The sequence below is a fragment of the Belonocnema kinseyi genome, chromosome 3 (assembly GCF_010883055.1).
Source record: "Belonocnema kinseyi isolate 2016_QV_RU_SX_M_011 chromosome 3, B_treatae_v1, whole genome shotgun sequence".
Lineage (NCBI taxonomy): Eukaryota > Metazoa > Arthropoda > Insecta > Hymenoptera > Cynipidae > Belonocnema > Belonocnema kinseyi.
Window position 1 is genome coordinate 101,613,995 of NC_046659.1, and position 14,446 is coordinate 101,628,440.

The following is a 14,446-nucleotide window of genomic DNA, read 5'->3' on the forward strand; positions in this document are numbered from 1 at the left end:
CAATATTTGATTGCATTTTAATCTTTTCTGTTTGAAAATTCATCTTTCTTGATTGAAAAGTATCTTTTTGTTAAAAATTAATTTTTTTCAAATTAGGATTCCACTGTTTTCTAAAACATTTGACTTTTTAGCTTAAAAACTTAACTGGTTTGTTGAAAATTCATCTTTCGTGATAGAAAAGTTATTTTTCTTGGTTAAAAATGAACTTTTTTGAAGAAAATTCAAGTATCTTCTGGAAAATTTCTATTTTTGTTTTGAAAATCCAAATATTTGAAAGCATTACATTTTTTTTTAGAAATTCGATCATTTGATTGAAAATTGATGTAAATTTTTGTAAAAAATTCAACTGTCTTTGAAAAAAAATCGTCTTTTTGTCTGGAAAATATTACCACTTGGTTATATCTTTAACTATTTTTGTGAAATCATTTATTTGATTGTTAATGCAAGTGTTTGGTTGATAATTAATTTTTTCTTGAAATTCATCTTTTTGTGTTAAAAAATCATCTATATATTTTGTTGAAAATACAATATATTTCAGGTTTAAATCTTAGGAATTTAAAGTGTTTCACATGGAATTCAATATGTTATGTATATAAATTTTATTAAAAAGAATTTATAAAAGCAAAATTCATCTTTAGCCAACGGCTACGTTACTTTCGGTTCGGGGGGGGGGGGGGGGGGGGGGGGGGGGGGCAAAAAAGTTCAAAATTGGTAACATAGTTTATGGATAGTCCATAACTGGAAAAATTTTTTGTCTAACAAAAAAGTGGCTTGGTGCTGCCAGGCCTTCAAAAGAAGATCCCGGGCGGCACCAGGCCTCGATAGGCCTCGAGTACGTCGCCGATTGTAATAAACAAAAGAAAAGTCTTACGAAAAAAAGCAAAGAAAAAATCCATGCAAAATAAAAGCACCTCACAGAAATCCTCGTGTCACCTCAACAATATTAATAAAGGCGGAATTTAATGAATTAAAAACCCGCACGTTTTTTGCGAGTTTAACTAAATGGTAAGGGTTTCACAGATGGCAGCCATGACGTTATTTCTGCATACCAGCCCCATCCCCCAACATTACTCAACAATGCAGTACGCAACTGGAAAAAAGGTTTGGAATTCCAAATGAAAAAAATACGGCCATGAAAGCATGTTGTAAAAGAGTACAATGGTATCCTACTATTTGGCGTCGAGCGTAGTTTTAGAATTTTGCAGTACACTCGATCTGAAAATCGACAACTAGTTGCATGACTCTGAGTCCTCAGACACCACTCTCTCTGTAAATACCTTGGCCAAGTACCATTGTTTAATGTTACAACAAACGCATTTATCTTTGTCTATGCTCTTAATCTAATCCTCATCTCATTTTTCACCATTTCTAGCAAGAAAATGTATAATATAGCTTTACTCAATTCCTGAAATATTCTTGTGTTTCCACTAACCACTAGATCAAATTGCGGATCTCAATGAACTTGACTAAACTTGTTTGCAAAGATTATTACTTTCATTGTGTCTTTGATCGTTCAGGGTGGCCGTAGAAGGGTGTCCTCATCTAGAAATCCGGAAAAACCTGGAATTGGCATGGAATTGTCTTATATTTGAAAATATTTAGAAATGCCAGACGATTTTTTTGAGATCGTGCTTAAATTTTTTTTATTATGATATAAAATTGGATACATTTTTTCCATTTGTTAAATTAGCTTTATGTTAGTGGATTTAACTGTTTTCTGACTTTTTTCTAATTGGAAATTCATTTTTTTTTACTAAAAATTTAACTTCTTCGTTGAAAATTCATGTATTTTGTTGAATATTTGTCCTTTTTGATACAAAACTAATCTTCTGGTTTGAACATTAATCTCTGCTTGAAAATTCTACAGTTTGGTTCAATTTTGTTTTCTCTCTTTAATGATAAATCTTTCGTAGTTGAAAATTTGTCTTTTTTGGTTGAATTCAACTGTTTTTTATTTAAAATTGATATCTTTTTTATTGCAATATCAACTATTATTACATTTTACGTTGCAAATTCATATTTTTGGTTGAAAATTGTACTTTTTGGCTGAAAGACAAACTCCTTTGTTAAAAATTAATTTTTTTTATTGAAAATACATCATTTCAATTAAAAATCCCTGTCTTTCTTTGAAAAGTAGTTTCTTTTTTTATAACTGAAAATTTATTTTTTTCAATTGATCAATTGATCAACACTTGGTTAAAAGTTAAATTTTTTAAATAATTCATCCTTTTAGTCGAAAATTCATCCCTTCAGCTGAAATTTTAATTATGTCGTTGAAAATTTATCTTTTTATCTCAAAAATGGAACTATTTGAGTAAATTTAACTTTTACATTTTTGGTTGAAAATTGATCTTGGATTCTTGGTTTGAATTTTTCACACCTTTAGTTAAAAATGAAACTATTTAGTTGAAAATTAATTTTTTAAGATGAAAATATACCTTTTCTATTTTTGATTCAAAATTGACCTTTCTTAGTTTAAAATTCCACTATTTTATTGAAAATTCGTTCTTTTTTTAAAAATTGAAATGCCAAATAATTTTTTTTTAGAATGCATCTTTTTCCTTTTTGGAAATTAAACATTCTTCTATAAAATTCGTTCTTTTTGCTTGAATATTGAAAAATTTGGTTGAAAGTGCAACTGCTTTCTGTTGACTTTTGACCTTTTTTAGATTAAAAATTAAAAAGTTCGACCATTGGGTTGAAAATTCATCTTTATAGGTTGAAAATTCATCTAATTGGGTTAAAGTTCGACCACTTTCTTGAAAATTTAATTCTTGTGTTAAAAATGCAAACATTTTTGTTAAAAATTAATCTTTTTTATTGGAAATACAACTGTTTAATTGAAAATTTGACCTTTTGTATTAAAAATTCATCTCTTTTGATAGAAATTTGAACTTTTTGGGTTGAAATATCAAGTATTGCATTTTTTTATATGAATTCCTCATATTAGATTAAAAATGGACAATTCTGTTACAAATTCATTTATTTCCCTGAAAATTTCGTTATTTAGTTGAAAATTTCATAATTTTATTGTTAATATATGAAGTGTTACATTTTCCGTCGAGAAATTATCTTTTTTTTTTTAGAAAATTCAACTGTCTACTAAAATCTTCGTCTTTTTAGCATGAAAATTTAACTATTTGGTTAAAATTGCAACTTTTTAAAATTAAATTTCAATCTTTTGTTAATCAACAATGCACCTTTTTGGTTACAAATGATTCTTGTTGTTTAAAATTCAACTATTTTATTAAAAATTCGTTCTTTTTTTAAATTTAAATGCCAGATATTGTTTTTTTTAGAATTCACCTTTTTTTGTTAAAAATTCAACGTTCTTCTAAAAAAATCGTTTTTTTTTGCTTGAATATTGAACAATTTGGTTGAAAATTAATCTTTGTAGTTTGTAAATTCAACTAATTGGGTTAAAGTTCAACCAATTTCTTGTAAATTTAATTATTGTGTTAAAATGCAACTATTTTGTTAAAAATTAAGATTTTCTTATTGAAAATACAATGTTTTATTGAAAATTTGACCTTTTTTATTAACAATTCATTTCTTTTGATAGAAATTTGAAATTTTTGGGTTAAAATATCAACTATTAAATTTTTAATACGAATTCCTCATCTTAGGTTAAAAATGGACGATTCGGTTACAAATTAAAGTATTATCTTGGAAATTTAGTTATTTAGTTGAAAATTTTATAATTTTGTTGTTAAAATATGAAATATTACATTTTCCGTTGAGATTTTATCTTTTTTTTTCTTAAAATTCAACTCTATACTAAAAACTTCGTTTTTTTACCATGAAAATTTAACTATTTTGTTAAAATTGCAACTTTCTAAAATTAAATTTCAATCTTTTTTTGATCAACAATTCGACCATTTTCTTTCTTTTCTTTAAAGTTCAACTATTTATTTGTGAATGCAACTTTTTGGTTACAAATTCTTCTTTTTGAAAATGAAACTATTCACTTGAAAATTCATATTGGTCCTGTTTTCTAAAACATTCCATTTTTTAGCTTGAATATTAAACTTTTTCGTTAAAAATACAATGGTTTCTGGTGGTAGTTTAATTTGTTTTTGAAAATTCGACTATATGGTTGAAAATTCAACAATTTGGTTACAAATTTAACTGTTTTGTTTAAAACTTATAAGTCTTAAGTAACAATTAAAGTTTTGTTGAATGTTACTCTTTTGGGGTTTAAATACCTGTTTTTTAAAACATTGGACTTTCCAGCTTGAAAATTTAACAATTTGGTTAAAAATTCAATTATTTTGTTCGAATTTTCATAAAAAATAATATTTTTTGTCGATATTTCAACTGCTTTGTTGAAAATTCATCTTTTCGGGCTTAAAACTCAACTGTTTTCTAAAACCTTCGACTTTTTAGCTTGAAAATTCACTTATTTGGTTGAAAGTACAACTGTTGTTATATTGAAGTTGAATCTTTTTTGTTTAAAAACTCGATCAAATGATTGAAAATTCATTTTTGTAGGTTGAAAATTTAAATTCATTTTTCTAGTTTGAAAATTCAACAATTTGGTTAACAATTCAATACTATTTTGTTAAAAAGTAATATTGTTTGGTCAAAAATTCAACTTCTTTTCGGGTTAAAAATTCATATTTAATGGTACAGAAATCATGTTATTTGTTGTAAATAAATAAATGTTGAAACTTTTAATTTTAACCAGGATTGTTATTATATTCCGTTTATAAAAGATTCTATCCTAAATATGTTAAATGATTTAAATGTTGCTTTTTGAATATTGATGATCAGGGAAAATGAAAAATTGGTGAGGGACAAGTCAGGGAACTTTGAAAATGCGCTGCAAACAAGTGTGAAGAAGAGCTTCATTAATGAGAACCATTTTTTGAGAAAATTCTTTGCACAATAACTCATTATATTCTCAAGGGGTGTAGCAGCATTCCTGTTTCTACAAGTGATCGCGAATATTATTATTATTATTATTATTATTATTATTATTATTATTATTATTATATTCTATTCGATGAGCTGCTATTTCCCTGTTCAATACTAACAACGTTCATCGCAACTAACCCCAAAACTTCATTGCAGCTTTTTCCTGGCAGACAGTATTGGATCCGCCGGAAGTGAGTCCGCCACCCTCGGCACTGAGTCCACCGCTGAGCGCACCTCCGATTCCTATGAATATAGGCAATCCTGGTGAAGAAGTACCCCCTCCAGATCTTATCACGCCTGCTGAGGAAGAGGACGACGACGTCTTCGAGGCGACACCAATCACTCCTGCCGAGATCGAAGCGAATGCCAATAAACGCCGAAGTCAATCCCTCAGCTCTTTGCACGCCAAGGAGCCGCAGAGTCCGCTCAAAGTAAACTCTTTTTGCAATCCTACAATTTTAATACATTTTTTTTAGGACGGAGGTGTATATCCACTTTTACAGGGTGTCCAGCGATCTTGAAAACCTGGAAAACCTGGAATTCTCCTTGAATTTTGTCACGAAAGAAATATCGCATATAAAAGAAATCTTGTTATTGAACAGTTTTTTTGATTTATCGAGGTATCATTTATTTTTTACTCCTTACAGAATAAATAGAATTTACTATTGTGAAGGGCTTCGTCGCTCGGTTTTTGAGTATGCCCCAGATTTAAAAACATTACTAAGGATTCCAAAAGCTTCCAGAATATTTTAGAATATTTTAAAAGATTTCATGAAGGTTTCAAATAATTCAATTACTTCAAGGAATAAGAGAAATTTCATAACTAAGAGTTAAGAAAAATTTCACAAATATTTCCAAAGATTTGGAACGTTCGAATAATGCCTGTACACCAGATTTCAAATATTTCACAAAGATCTAGAATATTTCCAAAGATTTTAAAACTTTCCAATAATTTAAAAGATTTGAAAAAGTTTATATTAAACTAGACTTCTAAGATTACAAAAGATCTTTCACATATTACAATTATTTTAATGATTTTAAATGAATACAATCGATTTTAGAAAGATTTCACGAATATTTCAAAGATTTTAAATAGAATTCAAAAGAATACAAGAATTACAAAGATTTCAAAAAGGATTCAGCAAACCAGATTTAAAAACGTTTTAAAAGATTTAAATCATTTCAGATATTTAAATTTTTCAAACGAATACGAAAGATTTCAAAGTATTTCAAAGATCTAAAACTATTTCAAGAGGCTTAAACAAATTTGAGATAAAAATTTCCGAAATTTTCAAGGATTTCAAATATTTTACAAAAAATTAAAGAGATTAGAAAAGTTCTCACAGAAATCTCAAGATTTCACAAAGACTCGAAATATTTCAAGTATTTAAAAAATGATTTACGTTCGAAAAAATTAAGAATTTATTTATGGTTTTTCTTTAAAAATTGTTGGTCAATACAAAATGGAATGGCTAATTTTTTCCATCTATAAACAACGGTTATTTCTTAATTTGATATGAAAAAAACGAGACGTGAAAAAACTTGGCTTCCTGACCTGGTAAACCTGAAAAAGACCCTGAATTTCGTTCCTAAGAATCGCTGGACACCCTTTTTTTTTAAAGAAATGGCCACTTTAATCATTTAATCCATCTCATTTTAGATTTGATCTAAAGAAAAAAGAAATTTAATCTATGTATGGACTCTCCTCTATTCCCCTCTTTTCTCCTTTTTAAAAGAATTATTTTTTCAAGTAACTTCCCCTTTTTCTTTTTTTTTTACTTAAATTCCAACCGAATAAATAGAACCCAATAAGAAAATCTAACTATTTTTGGTTGGAAGTTAATTGTTTTCGTTTGAAAGGTCTACTATTATATTTTGGGTTCAAAATAAATTGCTAATTTTTTTATTATATTTATTATTATTTTATACAGAATTTGATTAATCGGTTGAAAACTTGAGTTCTTTTTAATTCATCTCTTTTTGTAGAAAATTCATATTTTTTGGTGGAAAATTCAACTTATTTGTTGTAAATTCGTTTTTTGTTTGTAGAAAAATACTTTTTTGAAACTAAAAACTGAAATATTCCATTTTTTAATATTTTATGTTGTAGAAATTTCATCTATTTTGTATAAAATTTGTATTAAAAGTTAAATTTTTTCCAACAAGAATTCGAATTTTTAGATGGAAAATTCAACTTTTTTAAATGCACCACTTTTTTTATAAAATTCATATTTTTTTGTTAAAAAATGGATTTATTTTTTAAACAAATTTTTTTGTAGACACTTCAACTATTTTATATAAAATTCATATAATTTGATGAGAATTTGTGTTTTTCCGTAGAAAATTAAACTTCTTGTTTGAAAATTAATCTCTCCTAATGAGAATTACCTCGTTAGATGAAGATTTATAATTTTATTTGTGAAGTCAACTATTTATTTCAAAATCCAACTTTTTTTGTTGAAAATTTATTTATTATACTTAGTTGTTGAAACTTCATTTTGTTCTGGTTGCAAAGTAATTTTTTAACTAAAAATTTAACTTCCATTTTGAATGGAATTTTTTTAGATTAGAAAATTTAGCTATTTGGTTGAAAATGAACTTTTCTGTTAAAAATCTATATTTTCTGGTTGAAAATTCAACAATTTTGTAGAAAATTCGTCGTTTTGGGTGAAAAAATCTTCTAAGCTGAATTATTAGTTGTAAATTCAAATGTTTGGTTTAAAATTAAACTTTGTTGATAAAAAATTCGTCTCTTTAGCTTCATAATGGAAATTTAGTTCTGCATAAAACTCTTTTGGTTGAAAATGATTTTTTTTTATTTGAAAATTCAACTATTTAGTTGAGAATTCATCTTTTTCCTGAAGAAGATTTTTATAAGAAGTTGTGAAATTTTGAAGTTAAAAGACTTTTTTTATAAAATAGTTGCACTTTGAACCCGAAAATATTAATTTTCAAGAAAAAAGTTATCTTACTACCAATCAGCGGAACTTTCAACAAAATATTTAAATTATCAGTCTAAAAAAATAATTTTCAACAAAAAAATAAAAAAAATAAATAAAAAATTTCTACTACAGTTATAAACCTTCTACAAGAAAAATGAACGTTTAATGAAGTAGTTTAATTTTTAACCCATTATATTTCAACAATAAAGATTGTAATTTCAAACAAAAAATATTTGGATTTAATCAACAAATAACAATTTTCAACAAATTACTTGAATCCTCATCTAAAATAAATTAATTTTCAACTAAAGAATTTTTTTTCTAACTGAAAAAAAAGCATCTATTTTGAACTAAATAGTTAAATTCTCTACTAAATTGTTTAATCTTCGAGCCATAATACGACTTTTTTAAGAAACAGTTTAATTTTTAACCTGAAAATGTGAATTTTTAACAAAAATGTTGATTTTTAACCGTAAGCGATCCATTTTTAATCAGACAGTTGCATTTTTACAAGGAAAAAAGAAATTTCTGCAGAAAGAGATACATTATCAAATCAAAATATTAATATCAAACAAAATAGTTGGATTTTCAATAAAAAGACATTTTTATTTAAGGAAGAAATAAAATTTTAATGAAATTGAATTATCAAGCCAAAAAGACAATTTTTCAACAAAACAGTTGAATTTTCAATCAAGTAATATAACTTTTTACAAAAACTGTTGAGTTTTTAAAAAAGTAATTCAAGTTTGAACAATATAATAAAAATAATAAAAAGTAGAATGACTGTGAATTCTGCGATAGATAAATAGGAACTTTAAAAATGTATTGGGAATGGTTAAACTGCGATACGCCACCTGGTAATAAACATCCGAACTAGAGAGAATAGGTACGATTTAAAAGTTGTACATTCATTTTTGCATAAAAGGGTTTTAACGATTTTTGTTGTGGAGCTTAAAATATTTATTGGATACTTAAAATAAGCCTTTATCAAAAAACAAAGGGATTTAGATGGAATTTACATCTTACGTACATTTTCAGTTGATCAACTGTGAATATAAATTAATGATGATTTTTAAAATTAAACTGTTCTTCAAGATTTAAAAAGTGAATAATAATTAATTTTACAAGATTCGAAATCAGTTCGCAATGTTTAAATTTCCAGCTTTTAATGTTAAAAATTATGTAAACTATTGCAACTGGCAAGTCTTATTAGTTAAACAAGTGTAAATGCCCGAATGAAACCTTATAAACTATTTCCAATTTTAAAATAACTTCGAAATAATATATTCATAAACAAAGGCTTTTATTAAATTTCAAATATTATTTTAGTCTAAAATATTCCATTTTTAAACCATTCAACTTGAAATTTTTTAATTAAGAAAAATAAGAATTACTTAATATTTAGAAATATCTTACTGTTTATTTAAAATCTATAATTATAGTTAAATATTAAAAACTAAATTTTGAACGATACTTTTGAACTTCGATGTGTAAAGAACAATTGAGCACATTTTATTCTTTAAAAAATTGCAAGAAAGTTAAAGAAATATTTAGAAGTTTAAAAAAAATTCAAACTCAATTTAAAATTTGAAATGATTTGAAATAATTTAAGCAAAGTGTGTACGTGTACCGCCAAAATACAGATTTTGGCAGATATGGAACAAAATATTAAAAATATTTTTAAGAATTTAAAATGGCTTTAGAAGATTAAAAAAAATTTCCTTTGAAAATTATTAACGATTTTTATTTTGAAAAGATAATTTTGAGTGATTATTCAAAAAGATTTAGAAAGATTTACAAAATTATCAAAAATGAATGTGGAAGATTTTAAGGAAATTTGTTTAATTTGCCCAGAATTTAAAAAAAATTTAGAAAAAAAGATTAATTTTAAAGGATGTTTAGAAGTTCTGAAATGATTTAACAAATAGTTTTAAAAAATTGAAAAAAATGTAAACAACATGCAGATTTTTCAAGATTTTCAAATAAAATTTGAAAGCATTTTAAGGGTTTTTTAACCATTGATAATACAAATAATTTCACTTTTAATTTAAGAAATGTTCAGTTTATAACAAAAATCTAATCGTTCAATTTTTTATGTTTCCGGCTTAAAATTGCTTTAAATGATACATTGATTGACTATTCAATTTAGACTTTAGAGCTATGAAAATGATAACGTGGAATTATATTTTTAGAACTGAATCTGAATCTTTGAACTTTACAATTTATTTAAGTTAAACAAATTTATTTTGCAGTTTAACTGCATTTAATCAAATAAATTTCAGTTTAAAAGTGTTAGTAGCTTTTATTTTATATGTGTAAATTATTTTAAAAGTTTGAAATTCAAGAGTTCCAATTTGAGTGCTTTCATTTGCAGCTCAGTTTTTATTAATTCAAGTAGAAAAATTGTTAGCTTTAGAGTTCCATTTTTAAAATTTCATTGACCGTGAAAAATGTTTACGAACCGTAAAATGGCTTTAAAATTGTAGCTACTCTTTCTAGTTCAAGTTTTAGGCACCAGGTGGCGAAATGGTAGACCACCATTCCCAATAGACTGCAGAACAAATTTTAAATAAACATTGAAGTATATTTTTAATACTTGTAAAATTTTTCGACACCATTTATATATTTAATTTAATTTATATGTAATTCGTTATATTTTCAGGCAAAAGACAGAATACGAAGGCCTATGAATGCATTTATGATATTCTCGAAACGTCACCGGGCAGTTGTCCACCAAAGGCATCCGAATCAAGACAACAGGACTGTTTCGAAAATTCTGGGAGAATGGTGGTACGCACTGGGACCAGAAGAAAAACAAAAATACCATGATCTCGCATCCGAAGTGAAGGAGGCGCACTTCAAGGCGCATCCGGAATGGAAGTGGTGCAGCAAAGACAGACGGAAATCGTCTACGACGAGTTTCAAGGCCGGCGAGCAAAGAGGGAAGCTCAACAGCACTGGAGAAGAAACCGATGCTGGACCACCATCCGACGACGTTCCCTTGACTCCAAGAACTGGTGATGACGTCTCCATGTCTGTTAATTCTCTCTACACTGAAAATCCTACCGTTGAGGTAATTACTCCAGATACACTTATCTTTATAATGCTTTGGGACTTTAATAAGAATTTACAAGCATTTTAAATTTTGATGCAAAAAATCTTATTTTCTATCCTTATTAAGAATAATTACATTATTGAAATTTCGCGGGAAAATGTATCGCTTTAAATTGCAAAGGGCGCTTCAATTAAATGGTAAAAGAAGTCCTTCCAAATTTCTAAATTCTTTTAGGTATAAAACCAGCAATACGCCTAGAAGATTAATCATAATGATGCGAAAAAACTTTGTTTCTAAATACATTTTAAACAATTTTTGGTTGAGTTTTCAAATCAAAAAGATCAATTTTTGTTCCTAAAGAATGAATTTTTAACTTAAAAAATAGTTAGTTGAATTTACAACCCAAAAGATTCATTTTATACACACAAAAAAAGACTTAGAAAAAATTAGTTTGAAGATTTTCTACAAAGTACGTGAATTTTCATTTAAAAAAGATGATTTTCAAACCAAAATTAGAATAGTCAAAATGTTAGAAAAATAAATGCGCAACCAAAGAAAAAAAAGATGGATATTCACTAAAAAAGTGAATTTTTAACAAAATAATTTAATTTATAACCCAAAAGATGAATTCTCTACCAAAAAATACACAGTTTCAATAAAATATATAAATTTTCAGTTAAATAAATTAATTTTCAACTAAAAATACAAATTTTAAGCAAAAATGAAATAGTTACATCTTTAGTTGAAAAAATTAATTTTCAACTAAAAATAAATAAATTTTTAGCCAAAGAAATTAATTTTTAAGCACAGTGATGAATTTTCTGCAAAAAATGTGAATTTTTACCAAAAGGTGTCTTGGAATCACTTCAGAGATAAAAAATAGTATAAATAGTGTCATAAATTTGTCAAAATAGTGCCATAAAATTTATCAATAATTATACTTATGAGTAGTCTAATTTTGAAAGTGTGAAAAGTGACTTTTTGACTGCAAAATCCATGAATTTAATTGAAATTTTTTTTTCTTTCGTGACTAAAAAATTGTTTTTCGATTGAAAATTCAACTATTTTGTTAACTGTTTCTCTGAAAGTTAATTTTTTTGGTTAAAAATTCCTAACTTTAGTTGAACATTTAACTATTTTATTTAAAATTAACTTTTTTCTTGAAAATTCATTTTTTTCGCTTGTAAATTCTACAGTTTGTCACAAAATTAAATTAATTCAGAACTAATCTTATTTATTTGTAAATTGAAACTTTTGGTTTGAAAATTGATGTATTTCTGTTGAAGATTCGTTTTTTTGTGTGTAGAAAATTCGCCTTTATTGGTTAAAAGTTCATTTTTTTCGTTGAAAATAATCTGTTTTACCTAAAGATTTAACTATTCTGTTAAAAATCCAATTTCTTTCGTTAAATCGAACTGTTTTTTACTTCGAACTAAATTTTTGTTGTTGAAATATCAACTAATACATTTTTCATTGAAAATTCATCTTTTAACATTGAATATTTAACTCCTTGGTTCAAAGTTGAACTAATTTCATGAAAGTTAATTTTTTTGGTTGAAGATTCATGATAATTTGTGTTGAATTTTAGTTTTTTTTTGTTTGTTTTTGGTTAAAAATCAACTTTTTTGATTAAAAATTTATATTCTCGGGTTGAAAATAGAACTATTTCAAACAAAAATTTACTTTTTGTTGAAAATTGATAACCTCGAGCTAAAAGTTCAAATGTTTTAAAAAAATGCGTATTTTTGACTTGAAAATTCATGAATTTGATTGAAATTTTTTTCTTTCTTGACTAATAAATTGTTTTTCGATTGAGAATTCAGCTCTTTTGTTGAACATTCGTTTTGAAAATTCGTCTCTTCCTGCAGAAATTGAACCTACTTTGGTTAAAAATGCAACTATATGGATTAAAAGTTCAACTACTTTGTAAAAAAATTATGGAAAATTCAATTATAAACTTTGAAATGAACTTTTATGTTAAAAATTCTACTGTTTTGCATAATATTCATCTTTTTGTCTTAAAAATGAAAAAATTTGGTTCAAAATTAGTTGTTTTTTTTTTGGTTGGGACTTAATTTTTTAAACTGTAAGCATTTTGAATTTAGATGGAAAAAATCGTATTTTCTATCCTTATTAATAATTATTATTTTACATTGTTTATATTTCGCGGGAAAATGTATCACTTTAAATTGCAAAGAGCGCTTCAATTAAATGGTAAAAGAAGTCCACCCAAATTTTTAAATTCTTTTACGTACAAAACCAACAACACAATTAGAAGATTAACAATATTAATGCAAAAAAATTTTGTTTCTAAATACATTTTAAACCATTTTTAGTTCAGTTTTCAAATAAAAAATATCAATTTTTGAACCTAAAAAATGAATTTTTAACTTAAAAAATAGTTAGTTGAATTGACAACCCAAAAGATTCATTTTATACAAAAAAAATACTTAGAAAAAATTAGTTTGAAGATTTTGTACAAAGTGTATGAATTTTCATCTAAAAAAGATCGATTTTCAACAAAAATTAGAATAATCAAAATTCTAGAAAAATAAATGCGCAACCGAACAAAAAAATATGGATATTCAATAAAAATATGAATTCTTAATAAAATAATTCAATTTTTAACCCAAAAGATGAATTCTTTACCAAAAAATATACAATTTCAATAAAATATATAAATTTTCAACTAGAAAAGATCAATTTACTAATCAAAACTAGAACAGTTCAATTTGTACTTAGAAAAGTACATTTTAAACATAAAAAAAAACGAGTTTTCAGTGAAAGGAATTAATTCTTAACTAAAAATATAAATTTTCAAGAAATAATGAAATAGTTACATTTTTAGTTAAAAAAATTAATTTTCAACTAAAAAGAAATCGATTTTTAGTCCAAGAAATTAATTTTTAATTTCAGAGATAAATTTTCTACCAAAAAGGTGAATTTTTTACGAAATAGGGGAATTTTCAACCGAAAGGATGAATTTTCTATTAAAAAAAAAGCGATTTTTTAACTAAATATTTTTGTCAAAAAAAAAAAATGAATTCCCAACAAAAAATAGAATAGTTAAATTTTCTGCGAAACAGAATATTTTTTAAGGAAAAAGACTACATTCCTATTAAAAAAGGTAATTTTCCTTTTCAGCAATTCCGCAAATTTAATGTGTTTAGATTTTTAGTGCTTAGACAATTTCAAATTAATGACGTTGGAAATTAAACGATTTTCATTTGTTAATATTAGACAATTTCTAGACTTTTAAATACACCTATTTTTTATTATAAATTGTAAATATAAATTTTTTAAATATGAACAATTTTTAATTGAAGTTAAGATTTCCAGATACGTAAAAAATATTGTCATCCATGAAAATATAGAAATTCGAAAGTAAGAGCTTTTTTCAAACATAATATTACTAACTGGAATTAATATTTTTTAAATCATCCAAAGATTTCAAGATCTTAAAAAATCTTCGAGAATAAAATTAATTTTATTTCAAGAAATTTTTACGGGTTTCATCAATTTTAAGGGGTAT

The 14,446-nt window shown here is 25.5% G+C and overlaps 1 protein-coding gene across 11 annotated transcripts in view; it reads left to right on the plus strand.

Annotated features, from left to right (window-relative positions):
• LOC117169264 (putative transcription factor capicua) overlaps positions 1 to 14,446 on the plus strand; it is a 206,716-nt gene that overhangs the window by 153,071 nt on the left and 39,199 nt on the right. For 9 of the 11 annotated variants that reach the window (XM_033355541.1, XM_033355543.1, XM_033355542.1 and 6 more), the window contains 3 exons: positions 1,021 to 1,101; positions 5,074 to 5,348; positions 10,522 to 10,932. In XM_033355541.1, coding sequence (XP_033211432.1) covers positions 1,021 to 1,101; positions 5,074 to 5,348; positions 10,522 to 10,932 — 767 coding nt within the window. The remainder of the gene's footprint in view (positions 1 to 1,020; positions 1,102 to 5,073; positions 5,349 to 10,521; positions 10,933 to 14,446) is intronic. The other 2 variants (XM_033355547.1, XM_033355550.1) reach the window with 1 other exon arrangement.